The sequence below is a fragment of the Pygocentrus nattereri genome, chromosome 10 (genome assembly GCF_015220715.1).
Source record: "Pygocentrus nattereri isolate fPygNat1 chromosome 10, fPygNat1.pri, whole genome shotgun sequence".
Taxonomy (NCBI): Eukaryota; Metazoa; Chordata; class Actinopteri; order Characiformes; family Serrasalmidae; genus Pygocentrus; species Pygocentrus nattereri.
Window position 1 is genome coordinate 6938885 of NC_051220.1, and position 16014 is coordinate 6954898.

At 37.6% G+C, this 16014-nt stretch overlaps 2 protein-coding genes across 5 annotated transcripts in view; one reads left to right on the forward strand and one right to left on the reverse strand.

Annotated features, from left to right (window-relative positions):
• The window catches only part of arhgef33 (Rho guanine nucleotide exchange factor (GEF) 33), a 24422-nt gene extending 20508 nt beyond the window's left edge, over positions 1-3914 (forward strand). For both annotated transcript variants that reach the window (XM_017707771.2, XM_017707773.2), the window contains 3 exons: positions 758-1397; positions 1904-2040; positions 3463-3914. In XM_017707771.2, coding sequence (XP_017563260.1) covers positions 758-1397; positions 1904-2040; positions 3463-3589 — 904 coding nt within the window. In that variant the 3' untranslated portion in view covers positions 3590-3914. The remainder of the gene's footprint in view (positions 1-757; positions 1398-1903; positions 2041-3462) is intronic.
• Positions 3915-5103: 1189 nt separating this feature from the next.
• The window catches only part of map4k3b (mitogen-activated protein kinase kinase kinase kinase 3b), a 50021-nt gene continuing 39110 nt past the window's right edge, over positions 5104-16014 (reverse strand). For all 3 annotated transcript variants that reach the window (XM_037541865.1, XM_017707844.2, XM_017707843.2), the window contains 3 exons: positions 15845-15915; positions 14544-14599; positions 5104-11693 (listed from right to left, as the gene is read on the reverse strand). In XM_037541865.1, the coding sequence (XP_037397762.1) occupies positions 11606-11693; positions 14544-14599; positions 15845-15915 (215 nt within the window). In that variant the 3' untranslated portion in view covers positions 5104-11605. The remainder of the gene's footprint in view (positions 11694-14543; positions 14600-15844; positions 15916-16014) is intronic.

The following is a 16014-nucleotide window of genomic DNA, read 5'->3' on the forward strand; positions in this document are numbered from 1 at the left end:
CAACAGACAAACAGTAATTGTCCATTATAGTATGCAAAGTTGTGTCCTTTGAAGAAGAAGCAATATATTTCACTATTATAAAGATCAGGCATTACATTATGACCACCTCCTTGTTTCTACACTCATTGTCCTTTTTATCAGCTCCACTTACTGTATAGGTGCACTTTGTAGTTCTACAGTTACAGACTGTAGTCCATCTGTTTCTCTGATACTTTGTTAGCCCCTTTTACCCTGTTCTTTAGTGGTCAGGACCCCCGTGGACCCTCACAGAGCAGGTACTATTTGGGTGGTGGGTCATTCACAGCACTGCACTAACACACACTGAGTGCTGAGAATGATTCACCACCCAAATTGTACCTGCTCTGTGAGGGTCCATGGGGGTGCTGACCACTGAAGAACAGGGTAAAGGGGTGCACCTATACAGTAAGTGGAGCTGATAAAATGGACACTGAGTGTAGAAACAAGGAGGTGGTCATAATGTTATTACCTATACCTTCCAAAGCATAGCAATCAAGGGTGCACAAACTTCTGCACACACCTGTATCTATCTGTGTGCATTAAAGGAATAGTGAAAATTTTTTTTTACAAAATTTCCTGTAGCAAATGACACCACTATTTCTTCTTGGCTGTTTGGTTATGGGTAAATTTGAAGTTTCGAACAAATAATCGTTAATCGCAACACAATTAATCTACTTATCTCTGTCCAACATGTGCACATTTATTCACATTTATTTATCCCCCTCCTTCTTTCCCCCAGCGATCCAGTTCATGGTCTGAGACGAAGCAAGCAGGCAGCAGTCCGTCGTTACCCAGACTGGGAGGCAGAGCCTCATCGTTACCATAGCGATGTCCCATCTCCTGTTTCCTTTGTGTCCGACTCGGAGTCCCACCACAAATCTCCGCCCCCTCCGCTGCACAGCATCCCAGAGGCGGAGGGGACAGGGTCTTCTGCCTTGGCCAATGCCATGGGGGTGTTCCTTCCCTATGGAGGCGAAGACTCTCGCTGCTCAAGCCCCTCCCACTCCTCAGACTCCAGCATCGATATTGCTTTTGTGCGTTGCAGCCCCTCCCCTGGCCCAGGGCACCAATTACATGGCAATGGCCGGAGCTCTGGAGGCGGGGTTTACAGGCCCAACCGCAGCTGTGTGTCGCCCGACTCGGCCGGCATGATGAGGCCACGCCCCCTGCAGGCAGTGCAACGGAAGAGCAAATCGCTGAATGGCCTACAGCTGGACAACATCGACAGCCACAGCCACCAGGTCAGGACCCCGATCCACCCGAGACTGGAGCGCCAATCGAGTGCAAAATCGAGGCTGAGGCGCAGCAGCCCACCGCGTCGGCATGAAACCCACCCGCACACCGGTGCTGAGGAGTTAACGCAACAAGTACACAACAAGGTGTGTGCAAATTCACACTGAGATTACTGGAAATCAATACTGTAAAAGCTGATGCCTTGTCTTATAGTGCAGTTAGACACTCCTTGTCAACTTGCATGGTCAAAAATTGTAACCTAAAAGGATGGGTGTGGTTATCCACAAAATTCGAAAATTTCATAGGCTTTGAACACTCTGAACTTTTGAAGGAGCACTTGAATACCCAGAAGCACCTTTAAGACAATATTATTTATGTTTTATAACTAACCATAATTAACTAACGGAAAAGGAGAAATGAATTAGAATGATTGTTATATTCATAACCACCATGGTTTTGCTTTTAGTTTGGTTTGTTGTTTGTAGTCATTATGACGTCCCTCCACAGTACAGCAACTTCTCTTAGCTTGATCACGTAACAACATAACATCTGTACATCATGTAACACGGAAACCGTCCAAGTTTACTACTTGCGTTTACGACAAGGACCATCTGAATACACAGTTATTTACAAGTTTGTTTTTCCGCCTCAGGAGTCTGGAACCCCGATATGGGAGGACATAAAGTGGAGGGGCGTATCTGAGGAAGGAGAACACACCCCTCTGAGTGAGCGCAGCAGGAAGGAAGGCAAAGGCTTCCGCAGCTCCTTCAAAAAACTCTTCAAGAAGAAGTGAGACGAACAAAATGTATCTGTCTTACACAAACACTCTTCCTAATGGGGACTTGCTGTCTTTGGGGGAGATCATGATATTTTATGAATATTATTATGATTATGTCAAGATGCGCCTCTCTGAGCACGTCGCTGATATTTTCTCAGGGTCTTTGAGCACATGGAACATGACAAGGGTAGGAGGGAGGGCTCACATAGTACAAGTGCTTTTTTGGCTGCTGAGCATAATGATTGTACACTATATTGCCAAAAGTATTCGCTCGTCTATCTTCACACACATACGAACTTGAATGAGATCCCATTCTTAATCCATAGGGTTCAAGTTCTTACACACCAAACTCGCTCATCCATGTCTTTCTGGATCTTGCTTTGTGTGCTTGTGCGCCGTCATGTTGGAACAGGAAGGGGCCGTCCCCAAACTGTTCCCACAAAGTTGGGAGCATGAAATTGTCCAAAATCTCTTGGTGCTGAAGCTTTAAGAGTTCCTTTCACTGGAACTAAGGGGCCGAGCCCAACTCCTGAAAAGCAACCCCACACCATAATCCCCCCTCCACCAAACTTTACACTTGGCACAATACAGTCAGACAAGTACCGTTCTCCTGGCAACCGCCAAACCCAGACTCGCCCATCGGATTGAAAGATGGAGAAGGGTGATTCATCACTCCAGAGAACATGTCTCCACTACTCCAGAGTCCAATGACATGGAACCCCATTCCATGAAGCTCTCTACGCTGTTCTTGAGCTGATCTGAAGGCCACATGAAGTTTGGAGGTCTGTAGTGATTGACTCTGCAGAAAGTTGACCTCTACGCACTATGCTCCTCAGCATCTGCTGACCCCGCTCTGTCATTTTACATGACCTACCACTTTGTGGCTGAGTTGCTGTTGTTCCCAATTGTTTCCTCTTTGTTTTAATACCACTGAGAGTTGATTGTGGAATATTTAGTAGTGAGGAAAATTCACGACTGGACTTGTTGTTCAGGTGGCATCCTATAACAGTACCATGCTGGAGTTCACTGAGCTCCTGAGAGCCACCCATTCTTTCACTAATGTTCGTAGAAGCAGTCTGCAGGCCGAGGTGCTTGGTTTTGTACAGCTGTGGCCATTGAAGTATTTGGAACACCTGTATTCAATTATTTGGATGGGTGAGTGAATACTTTTAGCAATATAGTGTATTTTATAGCATCTTAACCATTCATCACCAGATGAGATTGCACCAGCAACACAGCTGTTAGGTTGGCTTGGATGCTATGTTATTAATTGCTCTTGATTGCCCCCTCCAGTGCAGTGCTGAGCCATTTATGGAGACTATTTTTCCCCAATATGTTAAATTCAGTGAAATGTGCAGAAGTGCATTCTCAAACTTTTGCATATGACTGCATAAAATCCACCACTAATATTACATTTGGTGTATGTGTCTCAGGTCCAGTGGGGACAGTAAAGAAAAGGCCACTGAAAAGGCTGAAGGACAGAGCAGCAGTGAACTGGAGTCCGGCAGGTCAAACAGAGTAGCCCACCCTGGAGACATCGACCGAGGCACTGCTGTCTGAAAATATACACCAAAAAGTGTTTTGCCCTCTACAGGACTGAGTTAACTACAGTTCAACAACTTGGGCCACATTTCTAAAAATTCACTGAATCATTTCACCTTGACTCAATTTGATTCAATTACTCTGGTATGAACAATTATTTTTAAAAATACCTTGAGCTACTTAGGAACCACTTATACAGTAGTGAAAGAATAATGCACAAAGCTTTTTTGTAGATCCATGCAAGAGAACTTCATTCATTTCATTTCCTGTCAACGGCCATTGAGTACAAGTTATTCATATTTCAGAAGGTATTTCTGAGGAAATTAGATATAATCAACTTGCATAAGGAAGATATCAAGTGTTTCCAAAAGTTTGAAAAATGCTTAAAAACTAGCGAGAAAAAGATTCCTAACAACCACCTGGAAGACCTGGTAGAGACCATAACTGCCCCATCAGACAAACAGCACTTAAAGCTTTCATCTTTGAGAGAGAGGAGAAAATCAAGCTGCTTCAGATCTGAAAACATCCACAGGAGTTTCTGTCCATCCTTCTGTGAGAAGACCACTCAGTGCAATGGGTCTGAAAGGATGTGTAGCTGTCAAGAAGAACCTCACGGAGAAAAGGATACAGACAAAAAAGAAGAAACAAGAACGCTGAAACTGGAAATCTGAGATGTGGTGTGACGTTTTAAGCATCCAATTTTGTGTTTTGGATTACCTGAATGGCTGTGATGGACTGGCAACCTGTCGAGGGTGTTTCCTGCCTACTGTCCAATGAGCTTTAATAGACTCCAGCATGCAGGAGAATAAGCGAATTAAAAAAATCTGTGCATGTGTGTGATTACTTGGACTGTGAGAAGCAGAAAAATACAACCAACGTCTAAGACTGAACTTTGGAGGTGTGGAAAAATATCTGCAGATTTATATGAATAACTGAAAGCAAATGCTCTGAAAAGAATGCAAGCTGTAATAAAGGTTGCTATATTTTGCTGTCGAGGTTTGTTGACGCTTGTACTGAATGGCCATTTTCACTGGAAATGAAATAAATGGAGGTTGATTTCAACTCATTACAGTTTGGCATAGCACTGTACTTTATTAAGTTTTGTTATAGCTGATTGTAACATTCGAAATTTGATGCATTTTCACACCCCTATTTAGCAACAAAACTTTTGAAGTTCACCCAAGAGAACACAACACCACCCATGTATACACAAATATATATTACTTTTATAATGCTGTCACATCATTGGCTATATTCTTGGCTGTACTCTAATAAACTATTATACAGTACTCTTGGTATGCTGTACATACCTTTGTATAGAAATTAATATGTTATGGTCAGGATGTCACAATGTCAGGATATGCAGATATAGCTGATGAATATAGAAGGCAATACTAGTTATGTGGGCAGTATTACATTATAAGTAAAAGATTTACTACCTTCATTACTGACAATAAAAAGCCCAAGTAGGTGTGTGTTTGATATGTTTATATGGTCAAAAAAAGACTCAGAGATGGACAATGACCACTTAATGTTGATTTTTCTTTTCTTTTAATGTGTTACCTCAGTCTCATAGATCAGTTTCACATTTGAAACAAAATATAGACGATTATACAGTCTTTAAAACCAAATATTATTTTACACTATTTACAGGTCATGTGCATTGCAGTGTGAATCGAATATGTTAATGCAGCCGACAAAACGTTTCGTTGTTTTTTTTTTCATTACCACATGCTGGACCGTGTGAATTCAAACCTACGACTCAGTCAGATGAATCTACGCAATGCTGCTGCGAGACGAAAGCTGCATTCTGAAAGGCTGAAACTAAATGCATTAATCTATAGAGGTTTGTCATTTTATATGAATTATTATTTATTATTTGCAATTTATTGAAACAAGCAGAGAACCTTTGCGTAAAGTACAGATTCTAAATATTCGATCCCTAGTAAATTTGTGTTTGTAAACAGTATTTTATTATGATTTGAATTTGATGAAAAAGTGAATGTCAGTTTAAAAAAATAAATAAATAAAATCCATCAGTAACACTTTATAACAGGTCCCTATAAAACGCAACTTAATAACTGTCTAAACATTTACTAACATTGGTTAATAACTATATTATTGTTTTCGTGCATTCATAAATGCGGCTAGTCATGTGCAAAAGTTTGCGCTCCACCTGGTCAAATTCCCTGTTTTAACACACAATTACTGTTTATTTGCTGAATTTAACATATGGATAAAGTATGACAAGTGTCTTGTGCAAAAGTTATGGCACATTTTATATTGTAATATTTAGATTTTTTTCTATGTGTTAAACACAAATAATAACTGTAGAGAAAAATGTCATATTTAAGCTTCTGTATTGTTTTAACTTCAGTTATTTGAATTTTGACTGAACCACACTTTTGCAGACCACTGTATTTAAATTATTATCAAATTTTACAAGTTGCTTGGAATTGATTCAAGCACTGTACTTTTTATAAATGTATTATATTTATAATATAAATATATATATACATTCATCATAAAGATCAGTAAATAATTTTTATATTTTGGTACATTACTAAGTGAATGGTTAATAGAATAGAGAATGTTTAAGTTGCTGTTTATCAGGGCCTGTTGTTATAAAGTGTTACTAATCCGATGTTTGAATAACAATGTAACTATTAATTTATTATGTAACTAACTATCCAACTCATTATGTAACTGTGTAATTACAGGTAAAAGTATAGCAAAACAAAAATGACTAGACTTGTAAGGGTTAAAAACCCATTCTTGCCATAGAGTAGTGTGTACAATACTTCACCCTGCATGTTTAGACTGGTAATGTGGAATGTCTTGTAGGGAAAATGTACAGCAAGTCCTAATCTGTCCCCAGGAGTGGCCCAGCGTGGAACCGAGTAAGATAATGAAATCTTACAGAATGCAGCCTTGAGTCATCATCATCTGCTAAATTACACAGTCTGAAATGAACGTTAACTGCATTAAAATATTTTAGCCCTGGGTTATTCAACGAACCTGAAGAAGTAGCCCAAATTCAATCGTTAAATTAGGCCCTTCAACAAGACATTATTCGGTCATTCCTGAAAAAGTGAACATTCAGTAATCACGATAATAAACGCTCTGGATTAAGGGGAATGCATTAAGATTTTTTTTTTAAGAAGTGATTACACACTGGAAAGAGTTCTCTCATATTTACACATACTGCATCAGCGAGACATTGCATTGTTTCTTCTTACAAAAGTGTCAGAGATCGAAACACAGTATAGGCCAAAAGTCTGGACACACCAAGCTAAATGTTTGCTATTTCTAATCAAAGGCATTTTGCACTAAAAGCTCAGTTTAGCTAAATTTACAGTTAAAAACTTTGAACCACAATCATTAAATTATCCGAACTAGCCTCATTAAGAATTTATTAGGTTATGTTCACTTTCGTTGAAATTTTTTTGCCTTAACGTGCGAATGCTCTGAAATTCAGATCTGTGCCACTTTCATATGTGGTTTACACTGTACGGCTACGTTCACATTACAAGAGTCACTGCTTGATTCTGATTTTTTTGCTCAGATCCTATCTTTTAACTTGATCGTTCACATCGTGCTCGTGGCTCAAATCTGTCATTAATGTGAACGCATCTGTGTCCTGAAATGATCTGCATGCGCACATCCTGATCAATGACGTCACGCGAATTAACCACGTGTGTCATGAACAACAAACTAACCAGCAGAACAAGCCTTCGTCATGAAAATGACTTGCTCAGAGCACTTCTCAGCTGTTTATTATTAGCGCAAGATGAACTGATTTTGCAGTGTTTATTGGCTTAAACTTCAGGTTAGGCACTGCTGCCTCATTAATGATAAATGATGGTACAAAAACAAAAAAATCCAATCTCTGCGTTCTCATTAAGGTCACGTGGCCATGAATCGGATATGTATCTGATCTAGGGCCACATATAAAAGTGGCTCAGATCTGATTTGAACAGACTGTGTCACATTAGGACAAAGAAAAACTGGATTCACACTACTCCAGTCTGGTAATGTGAAAGCAGCCTGTTATTTGGTCCCACACTGTAAAACATGCTAGAAGCCAGATATTACTGAGGTTTGAGGCAAATTAATATTGCTTTTGTTTACCTAAACTGAAATTCTGTTTTGCATATTAGAACAAAAAAAATCTGATTAACACCACTTTAGTCTGGTAACGTGAGTGCATCCTTTCACATGTGGTCCTATACTGTAAAAGGTGGTAGAGGCCAGATGTTATTTAGGTTTGAAGTAAATTAATACTTCTTTTGTTTACCTAAGCTGAAATACTGTTTTGCACTGTTTTGTTCAAAGCATTTATGTCAACAGAACAAAACCTGTTCAACTGCTTGTTACATGAACTCAATGTTATCAGGCTGAACTAACCCCCCCCCCAACCCACCCCACCACCACTGTAGATCGTTACATGCTTGATTTGTATGCTTGTGACCTTAATAAGAATGGCTAGATTACATTTCTTGCACAAGGTCCTAAACTGAACTTACCGTCCTAGTAAATGCTGCAGAAGCAATGCATCTGAATAAAATCTGTGTCCCATCACGTTACATGATTTGGATGCAGACTGACAGAAAGAAGCCACTTGTCCAGAGGAATGTGAACCATCAAGTCAAAAAGATCGAAACCAAATTAAGCAGTGAGGCTCGTAATGTGAACGCAGCCTTAGCGGAATGTTTGTCCTTCTTAATGCATTCAGCCAATCAACCAGCCAATGTGCCTTATTTAGCAGGAGGCCTACATTTCCCATTGTAGTAATTGTGATATTACATAGTGCTGATGTCTATTATTACTCAAAAGTAGCAAAAACAAAGAAAAACCCCTCACAGGTCCATCTCTTGACCGGTACTGTATCTCGTCACCATGTTCTTCACATGTACTATTTCTCAGTAATCTCTATTCGTCTATTCTATCTCTTAATGACATCACAGCTTGAGAGTGTGAATGCACATGTCCGTAGTGTAAAGCGATGCACGCGGATGTTACTGTATTTTATGTACATCTCGAAACACCTATGCACTTGCGAACAGCGAATGTCACATTATAGTCTGTATAAAACTGTGCAAATTTTCGATACAGTGATTAGTAATGTTACGAAATCATCCAAACGTGAGGCATGGCTTTCAGTTAAAAGCAATAAAATACAAAAACAACCATCCCACTTCAAGATCTGAAATCCATCTTTCCATAAATAAAACTAAATTCCTCACGCTAAAGTGGAAATAAGTGACATTTGATTTCTGTTCTTTATTTTAAAGGCAAGACTTAAATAGCAACCTAAACGGACCGGGTTGTTTCAGACAGACTTTTTCGAGCTTAGCCTACAGCTACCAATACAGCATGAACGGAAATTCTCCCTTTGAGTCCTTTTGTAGTTAAGAATAAGGCTTAATCTATGGGACTGGCCCATGGGGTTTTAACAATATGACAGCGGTTCAGTCCTAGGTTAACTTCGGACATGAAATGGCAACGTTTCAGCATTTAAAGCTGGGGTTTATGGCAGCTATCTTGAAGTTTGGACTAAATCCTCTATGACAGGATTAATAAAAAGTAACACAATCTGGCTACAATCAGTACGATTCAGGAAACAATTTGAGTTGGTCAAGTTTTACAAAGCGGAATGGATAAACATGAAATAAGACATTTCTGTCTGAACCAATTTGATATTAGGTAGATTTTGCAATTGCAACTAAACATCAAAGTTGAGTAAATCTGATCTTGGTCAATTACTAATAACTGAACACTCTGGGCGTTTTTCCACTGCAAAAAGTGTCAGAATCTTTAGTACCAGAAAATTGGAACTGTGCTTTTTCCTTTGGCAAAGGATCAGGTAACAAAAGGTTCCAGATATGGTTTTCGGTACCTGATCAAGATCCGACCAACATGAACTAATGATACTTGAGTGCTAGATGTGAGTGTGTCCCCCTCTGCCTTTGCTAACACTTGCAGCTAAAGCTTATAACAATTTAGCGATTTCTTTACTCTTCCAGGGCAGAATAAATTCACCAAGCACTATTATTTGACCAATAAGTGCAGCAGAATGCAAACTAGGATGGTATGTTGATGTGCTGATTGCTATTCTAGGAATTTTCTAAGTAAGCTAACGCTAACTTCCACAGAACAATATTCACGGAATTTTCTATAAGCTGGGTTAGGAAGCTAATGCTATCGCTAATTTCCACAGAACAATCTTTTTAGCTCATATTTTCACACTCGACAGAAAAATATAAGCTTTGCTTTTGTTCTACACACGATTCTGTGTAACTGTGGACATCTGTGTGAGAATATAAGCAGTGTGCAGTATATCATATCAACCAAGAAGTTTAGCTAAGTATATCTAGCAAGCATTGTCGCTAATGCAGACCAGGATGGCATGTTGATTTAAGATACGCTAGTTAGGAAGCTAACGCTAGCTTCCACAGAACAAGTATTTTGCACGTAATTTCTCACTTGACAGAAAAATGTAAGTTTTGCGTGTGTTCTACACACAATTCTGTGTAATTCTAGACATTTCTTTGAGAATGTTAGTAGTGGAGTGTGCAGTATGTAGTTTCATATCAACGTTAAAGTTAAAATGGGTATAATTAGCAAGGATGGTAGCTTGGCACAACACAACCTAAAATGACAGTTCATTTCAAGGAAATCATTAATCGTGCTCATGATGGTTACAGCTGCCTTTCAGTTAGGTGGAAAAAGAACCAGAACTAGAACCATAGGTTCCCAGGTTCTTGTTTTTGAGGCTTGCAGTGGAAAAACGCCCTCATGTAACTGTATGGACTGTGTAGGGAGTCTGACTTCATGTGCGCTAAATGAGTATCATCATCCCAAGATTTAAGTTCCATTTGGCAGCTGTATATATATATATATATATATATATATATATATATATATATATACACACATTTGTAGGGTAACACTGATTGAGGAATAGCTCGTTTAATTAAAAATGCATAATACATACAGCCATAAAGGAATAGTTCATCCAAAAATGCTAACATAGCTAACAATGAATAGCAATTTTTGCATTTGTGTAGTGAACTGTGCTGCTGTCATTAACAACACATTGACTTTAGTGTTTAAGTACAAGAGTTGTAGTTTTACTTACTTTATTAGATTTGAGAAAAGTCCAAAGCCTTTACATAAATCATAAATAGGCTGTATTGTTAAATAAGTAATATAAAAAGGCAACTATGCATCAGTCAGCATTTTCTCACTTGCCTTGTTGCCTGACTCAGATTATTAGCAACATTAAGAATTCTGGATGAAGTTTTCCTTTAAGCCTAGAAGGGCTCATATGAGGACTTGGACTTAATCACGTGGTCCTGCTTCTTACCAGGTGTCCGATGAACCAAAGTATGTACATAGGTATGTTAGCATACTGTAACTTCTATGCAAGTACATGTTCTTATATTGTAAAATGCAGAAATTCACAAGCATATCATTATATGGTTACAATGCAATAACAAATACCTACACAGAAGTTACGCTCTGTTGAGAAAGTGAATACAGAGTCGTTATGGACCCCTGACACAAAAGTTGGACCACCGGCTCCTCTGGCTCTAAAAGGACAAGGAAAGGCTGCAAGCAGGAACGGTGACACGTTTAAAACAAAAAATCTAAAAACGAAAAAGAGGATGCCGTCTGCATCTCCGTAGCATGCCACAATAAATAAATGAATAGGCAATCTTGTTTGTTTCGTTGTGACACAACCGTTGTGTGTACAGTACAGTCGTGCTGTAGTGCTTGTCGAGTAGAGCAGCGGGTGAGTTTGCTTTGTTTCCTCTTTCTCCTGATGCTGATTAGGTTCTGGTAGTGTTTATCTGTGGCTGAGTTGTAGTGTTACAGCAGTTTAGTAGAATGGCTGTTGCACATGGAGGGATGTGTGGTTTTATAGGAATGTCTACGTGCACACACAGCTTATACACATGGCTGGGGATGTAGTTTTTATGTTGACTGGCTGTGGAATGCCGTTGAGAGTGAGATTGAGCGTGTATGTGATCAGTAGCTGTTCTCATGGCCTGCGAGTATGTACAGATTACTCTGGGCTGTGGGGTTGTCTGTCGGTCGACTTTCCAACACCACCGTCCTGTAATGCACAAACACACATGCGTGTAAGTTAGGTTCAGTATGCAGTAGTCGTGGAAGCACATCATCAGTAGTGTATTGTTTATTGCTGCTGTCAGAACAAAACCTTGTATCTCAATGTTTATCTTTTTTTTCAGTTTTGTTCTTAATTAAGACATAAATTGACTTGGAAAAAACGTCTGGTTCCATTGACTTACATTAAAAGGAAAGTATGTTTTTTCCTTACCCGGTAAGTTATCATTTTGGAGATACAAGGTTTTGTTCTGACAGCAAAAATATGTTTAGGGCTGGCCCAGATAATGTGAATATTTTAATAATTGTATGTGCTTGTTACGTTGGTATTTGTGTGTATCTTCTTTCATTATTTACATCATTTTTGCACTCAGTAGCTTTGCCTTTTTAAGCCACAAAAATTACAGCTTAAACTACAATATATTCAATCAACAGATGCCTTTTCTTTGTAGCTGTTGTCATTTGTGTGAGCATATAAGCAGTGAAGGGTGGAAAATATGACTTCATATCAACCAATAAGTATAACTAGCAAGCATATTCGCTAGTTTGCCAAGTTAGACACTTAAGATTGGCATAAAATAACCAAAACGACAATAAAAACAGTGGGTATTAAGATAAGGTAACACTTGTCTCTCAATTAGGCTGAAAATGATCCAGACCTAGAACCATAGGTTCCCAGTTCTTGTTTGCGAGGCTTGCAGTTGAAAAACACTCATGTAACTATGTTCTGTGTACTAAAGGGTATCATCATCGCAAGATTTGAGTTCCATACATACACACTTGTAAGGTAACAATGATTGAGGGATATCTCATTGAATTAAGAAAAAGATAAATAAATAAACCACCACAACAGAATAATTCATCCAAAAATGCTAATACAGCCAACAATGAATAGCAATTTGTGCATTTGTGGAGTGCATTGTATTGCTGTCATGCACAAAGACACATACATACATGTTAGTTTCAACATACAGTATTCACGGTATAAACCACAATATATTTAATCAGCAAAGGAATTTAGACAGAATATTGTTTAAAGATGGAAAATTTTATGTTATAGCTGGTTTAGTTGAATACATCATAAATGCTAGGTATCCACATTACCTCGCCTCAGAGCACAACAAACTGTGCTGCTTTTCACTAATGATGTACAACACTGGGTTTTCTGGACGCCATTCAATTTGAATCAATTTTACACAAGATACTGATGAAGAGATACAGTAGAAATTAAACCATCGTAAAGGAAGTTTAACAACTTCTTTGTATTGCTACACTACAGGGTGGTGAGGAAATTCTTCTGTTCAGACTAATTCAAGTTTAAGTTATAGGCTGGGTGAGGTTGGATGATATCTGACCGCCTTTAAAGACTACAGAGAAAGCATTCACAGCACTGGTGGATATAAAAAATGTATCTAGTTAATTTTTTTTCTATATGTACCACACAATTATAAATGTTCACATAGCTAGGAGGGCTCTGACTTTTAAATATTTTTGAATTTTTTATATGTATGTGTATCTATTATTATTATTATTATTATTACTATTATTATTTTCTCTCCTTTTTTTAAAATTTAATTTTAATTTTATTTATTTATTTGATGGGGTTTTTGTTATGAAAAAACACAAATACGATAAATAAAGAATTATAAAAAATATATATATATATTTTTTAATTTCTGCATATTTTACTGAATATTGTCTTATAAATGAAAAGATTTTTTTGCACTATTGCATGAACTGTATTATTTTGCTCTTTAATAAGGCTAGTATACCATGGATGCATAAGAAATTTGACAAACTGTCTCAAATGTACAAGTACAGTGATATTATCTGAAGACCTCTTGTAACACCACTTCAGAGTACCACTTGGTAGGCCAGCCTTACACTATAACTGATTCAGATCATTTGCACTTGTATACACTGTTAATATATTAAAGGGCCCATATCCCACATGTATTGTGCCATTTTATGTATTTTTGCAACATCACAAAAAGCGGTGAATCCAAAATGGGCTGTTTTTGCAGCTTAGACGAATGAAACGTTTTGAAACCATTATTTAACCATGTTAACACACATCAAACTCTTAATATAAAAAAATGGGATAATTTTTTCTTGATTTAGGCACCTGTTAATACAGTACTGTGTGCAAGTCTTACACACCCAAGACATTTTCAAAATCTATTAAAAAGAAAGTGTTATTATTTGAATAAACCAAATTAAATGTAAAAAATATTCATTAACAATTATATAAATATAATTGTATAACCTATCTATCTATCTATCTATCTATATATATAAATATATATATATATATATATATAGAGAGAGAGAGAGAGAGAGAAATTTTCTGGATGTTAGTGTGTTTGTTTACCCATTTCCAAGCCTCTCCTCGAGGAAGTCCAGTATTATATGTATTTAAAAAGCAGCTCCTGGTTTGACCAATCAGAGCTTCAGTAAATTGTGCTCATGATGTAACTGATGATATTGACAAGTGTCTGTGGTGTCTATGAAGTTGTCAAGGAAAAATATGGACCCAAGAAATTCTTGTTACTTTATACTGTTTTTATGTTTACTGGAATTATGAATACGACTTTATTCTAACGTATATTGTGATAAACTCACTGCTGAGGTAAAGTGTTTAAAAATTTGTTTAGATGCCTAAAATTTTCACAGAGTACTGTACATAATGTTGTTTTCAAGGGTGATTTTGAGAAAAGGCATTCGAGTTCTTATTTGGAAATACCAATAAATATTCAATGGCCTGTAAATTGCTATTTGGGCCAGCCCTGTAAATGCATACAGCAGGTGTTCTGCAGTACTGTCAGTGTAATTTTCTTACCTGTCTGATCCCAGCAGTCTAAAGATGCGTGAGTTATCGGAGATCTCTTGTGTGATCTGGTGCAGTAAGAAAGCAAGAACATTTGTTACGAACACATTCAAATGCACAGTCATGCTCACACAAAACTCAAGTCTGGGACAATCATCCCGCTGCCCTCTTTAACCAGAGACTTTAAACTCTGAAGTCTCAGTCGTCGTCAACAATAACAAAAGCCAGATGTAATCTGGTATTAATTTTTACTTATAGTTCATCGAATCAGCTGGAGAAATTGTGTGATTTCTAAACTTTCAATCCTACCACACTTGCGTTTGTCAGTAGAAGAGGAGATATTTTATTATGATTCTGATTTACTAAGTTATTGTTGTAGGTATAGTCTTGTTGTGAAGAAAGAAAACCTTTTTTTTTTTACATTACCATATTTTTCTTGAACCTTTTAAAATGTTGTTCATTATGTAGCTACACTGAAAATGCACAGCAAGATGCATCCACATTCTCAACACAGAAAGATACAATTTAAAGACCAGTCTGCAGAAAATGTCTTAGATGTTTATAAATTAAATACTTAGGACATATTTGCATAAGTCAAGAAATGTGCTTAAAGTGATACAAATTAAAAATGTCAGCTGAAGGTAAGCTAAAACTACATTTGCTTAAAGATTTCCACAAAGTATGTTTAAGATAAACAGAGTTTAAGGTGACTTTATGCATCTTCCTTAAGGCAAAGAGATGTGCAAGTCAGAACCTAAAGGGGAAACAGATTTTTCTAAATTTCTGCATAATTAAATCTTTAAGAAGTGGTTAAGCAAACAGTCATTCAGGCTGGTTTGATGTGAAATGCTCCATTCTAGAGAAAAGATTTATGAGTCAACTGTTCACAGTGGTGGGAATAGTAACCAGACGTCTAAAGAGTTTAATGTCTCTAAAAACTCCCTCACAGAAAGTTACTACACAAAATGGTTATGAATATGCTATCTATGCTGAAAAACAGGATGATCATAGTTTTGAGATAAGCGTTTGGCTTAAAATGTTTTTTGCAAGGTAGACCTATACCTGAAGGAGAAAAAAAACAAAAAACAAAAAAAAAAAACAGTAAATACTATATAGAAACTAAAATGGCTAAATTTGTTAGTTGGTTCCTTTCACCACCACTGTAAACTTACCACTGAGTTGGTAGGGTAACCTTACAGGCATTCCATATCAAACTCCTGTGAATGACTGTTGGTGGTATTCCCCTTTAAGAACAAAATTCACCATAACACTCTGAACAGCCACAGTAAGTTAGTACGAAGCCTCAGACTCACCTCGTTGGTTTTAAAGCTGCGTCCTTGCATCCCATGCCTCCAGAAGGCCAGAACACTGTCCTGCAAACAAACTGAAATAGACAGAAAACAGGTTTTACAAATAAACTTCACATTAATCACACAATCTAAATATTATCAAAAAATAAATACGCAGTCATGCAGCAGGGAGC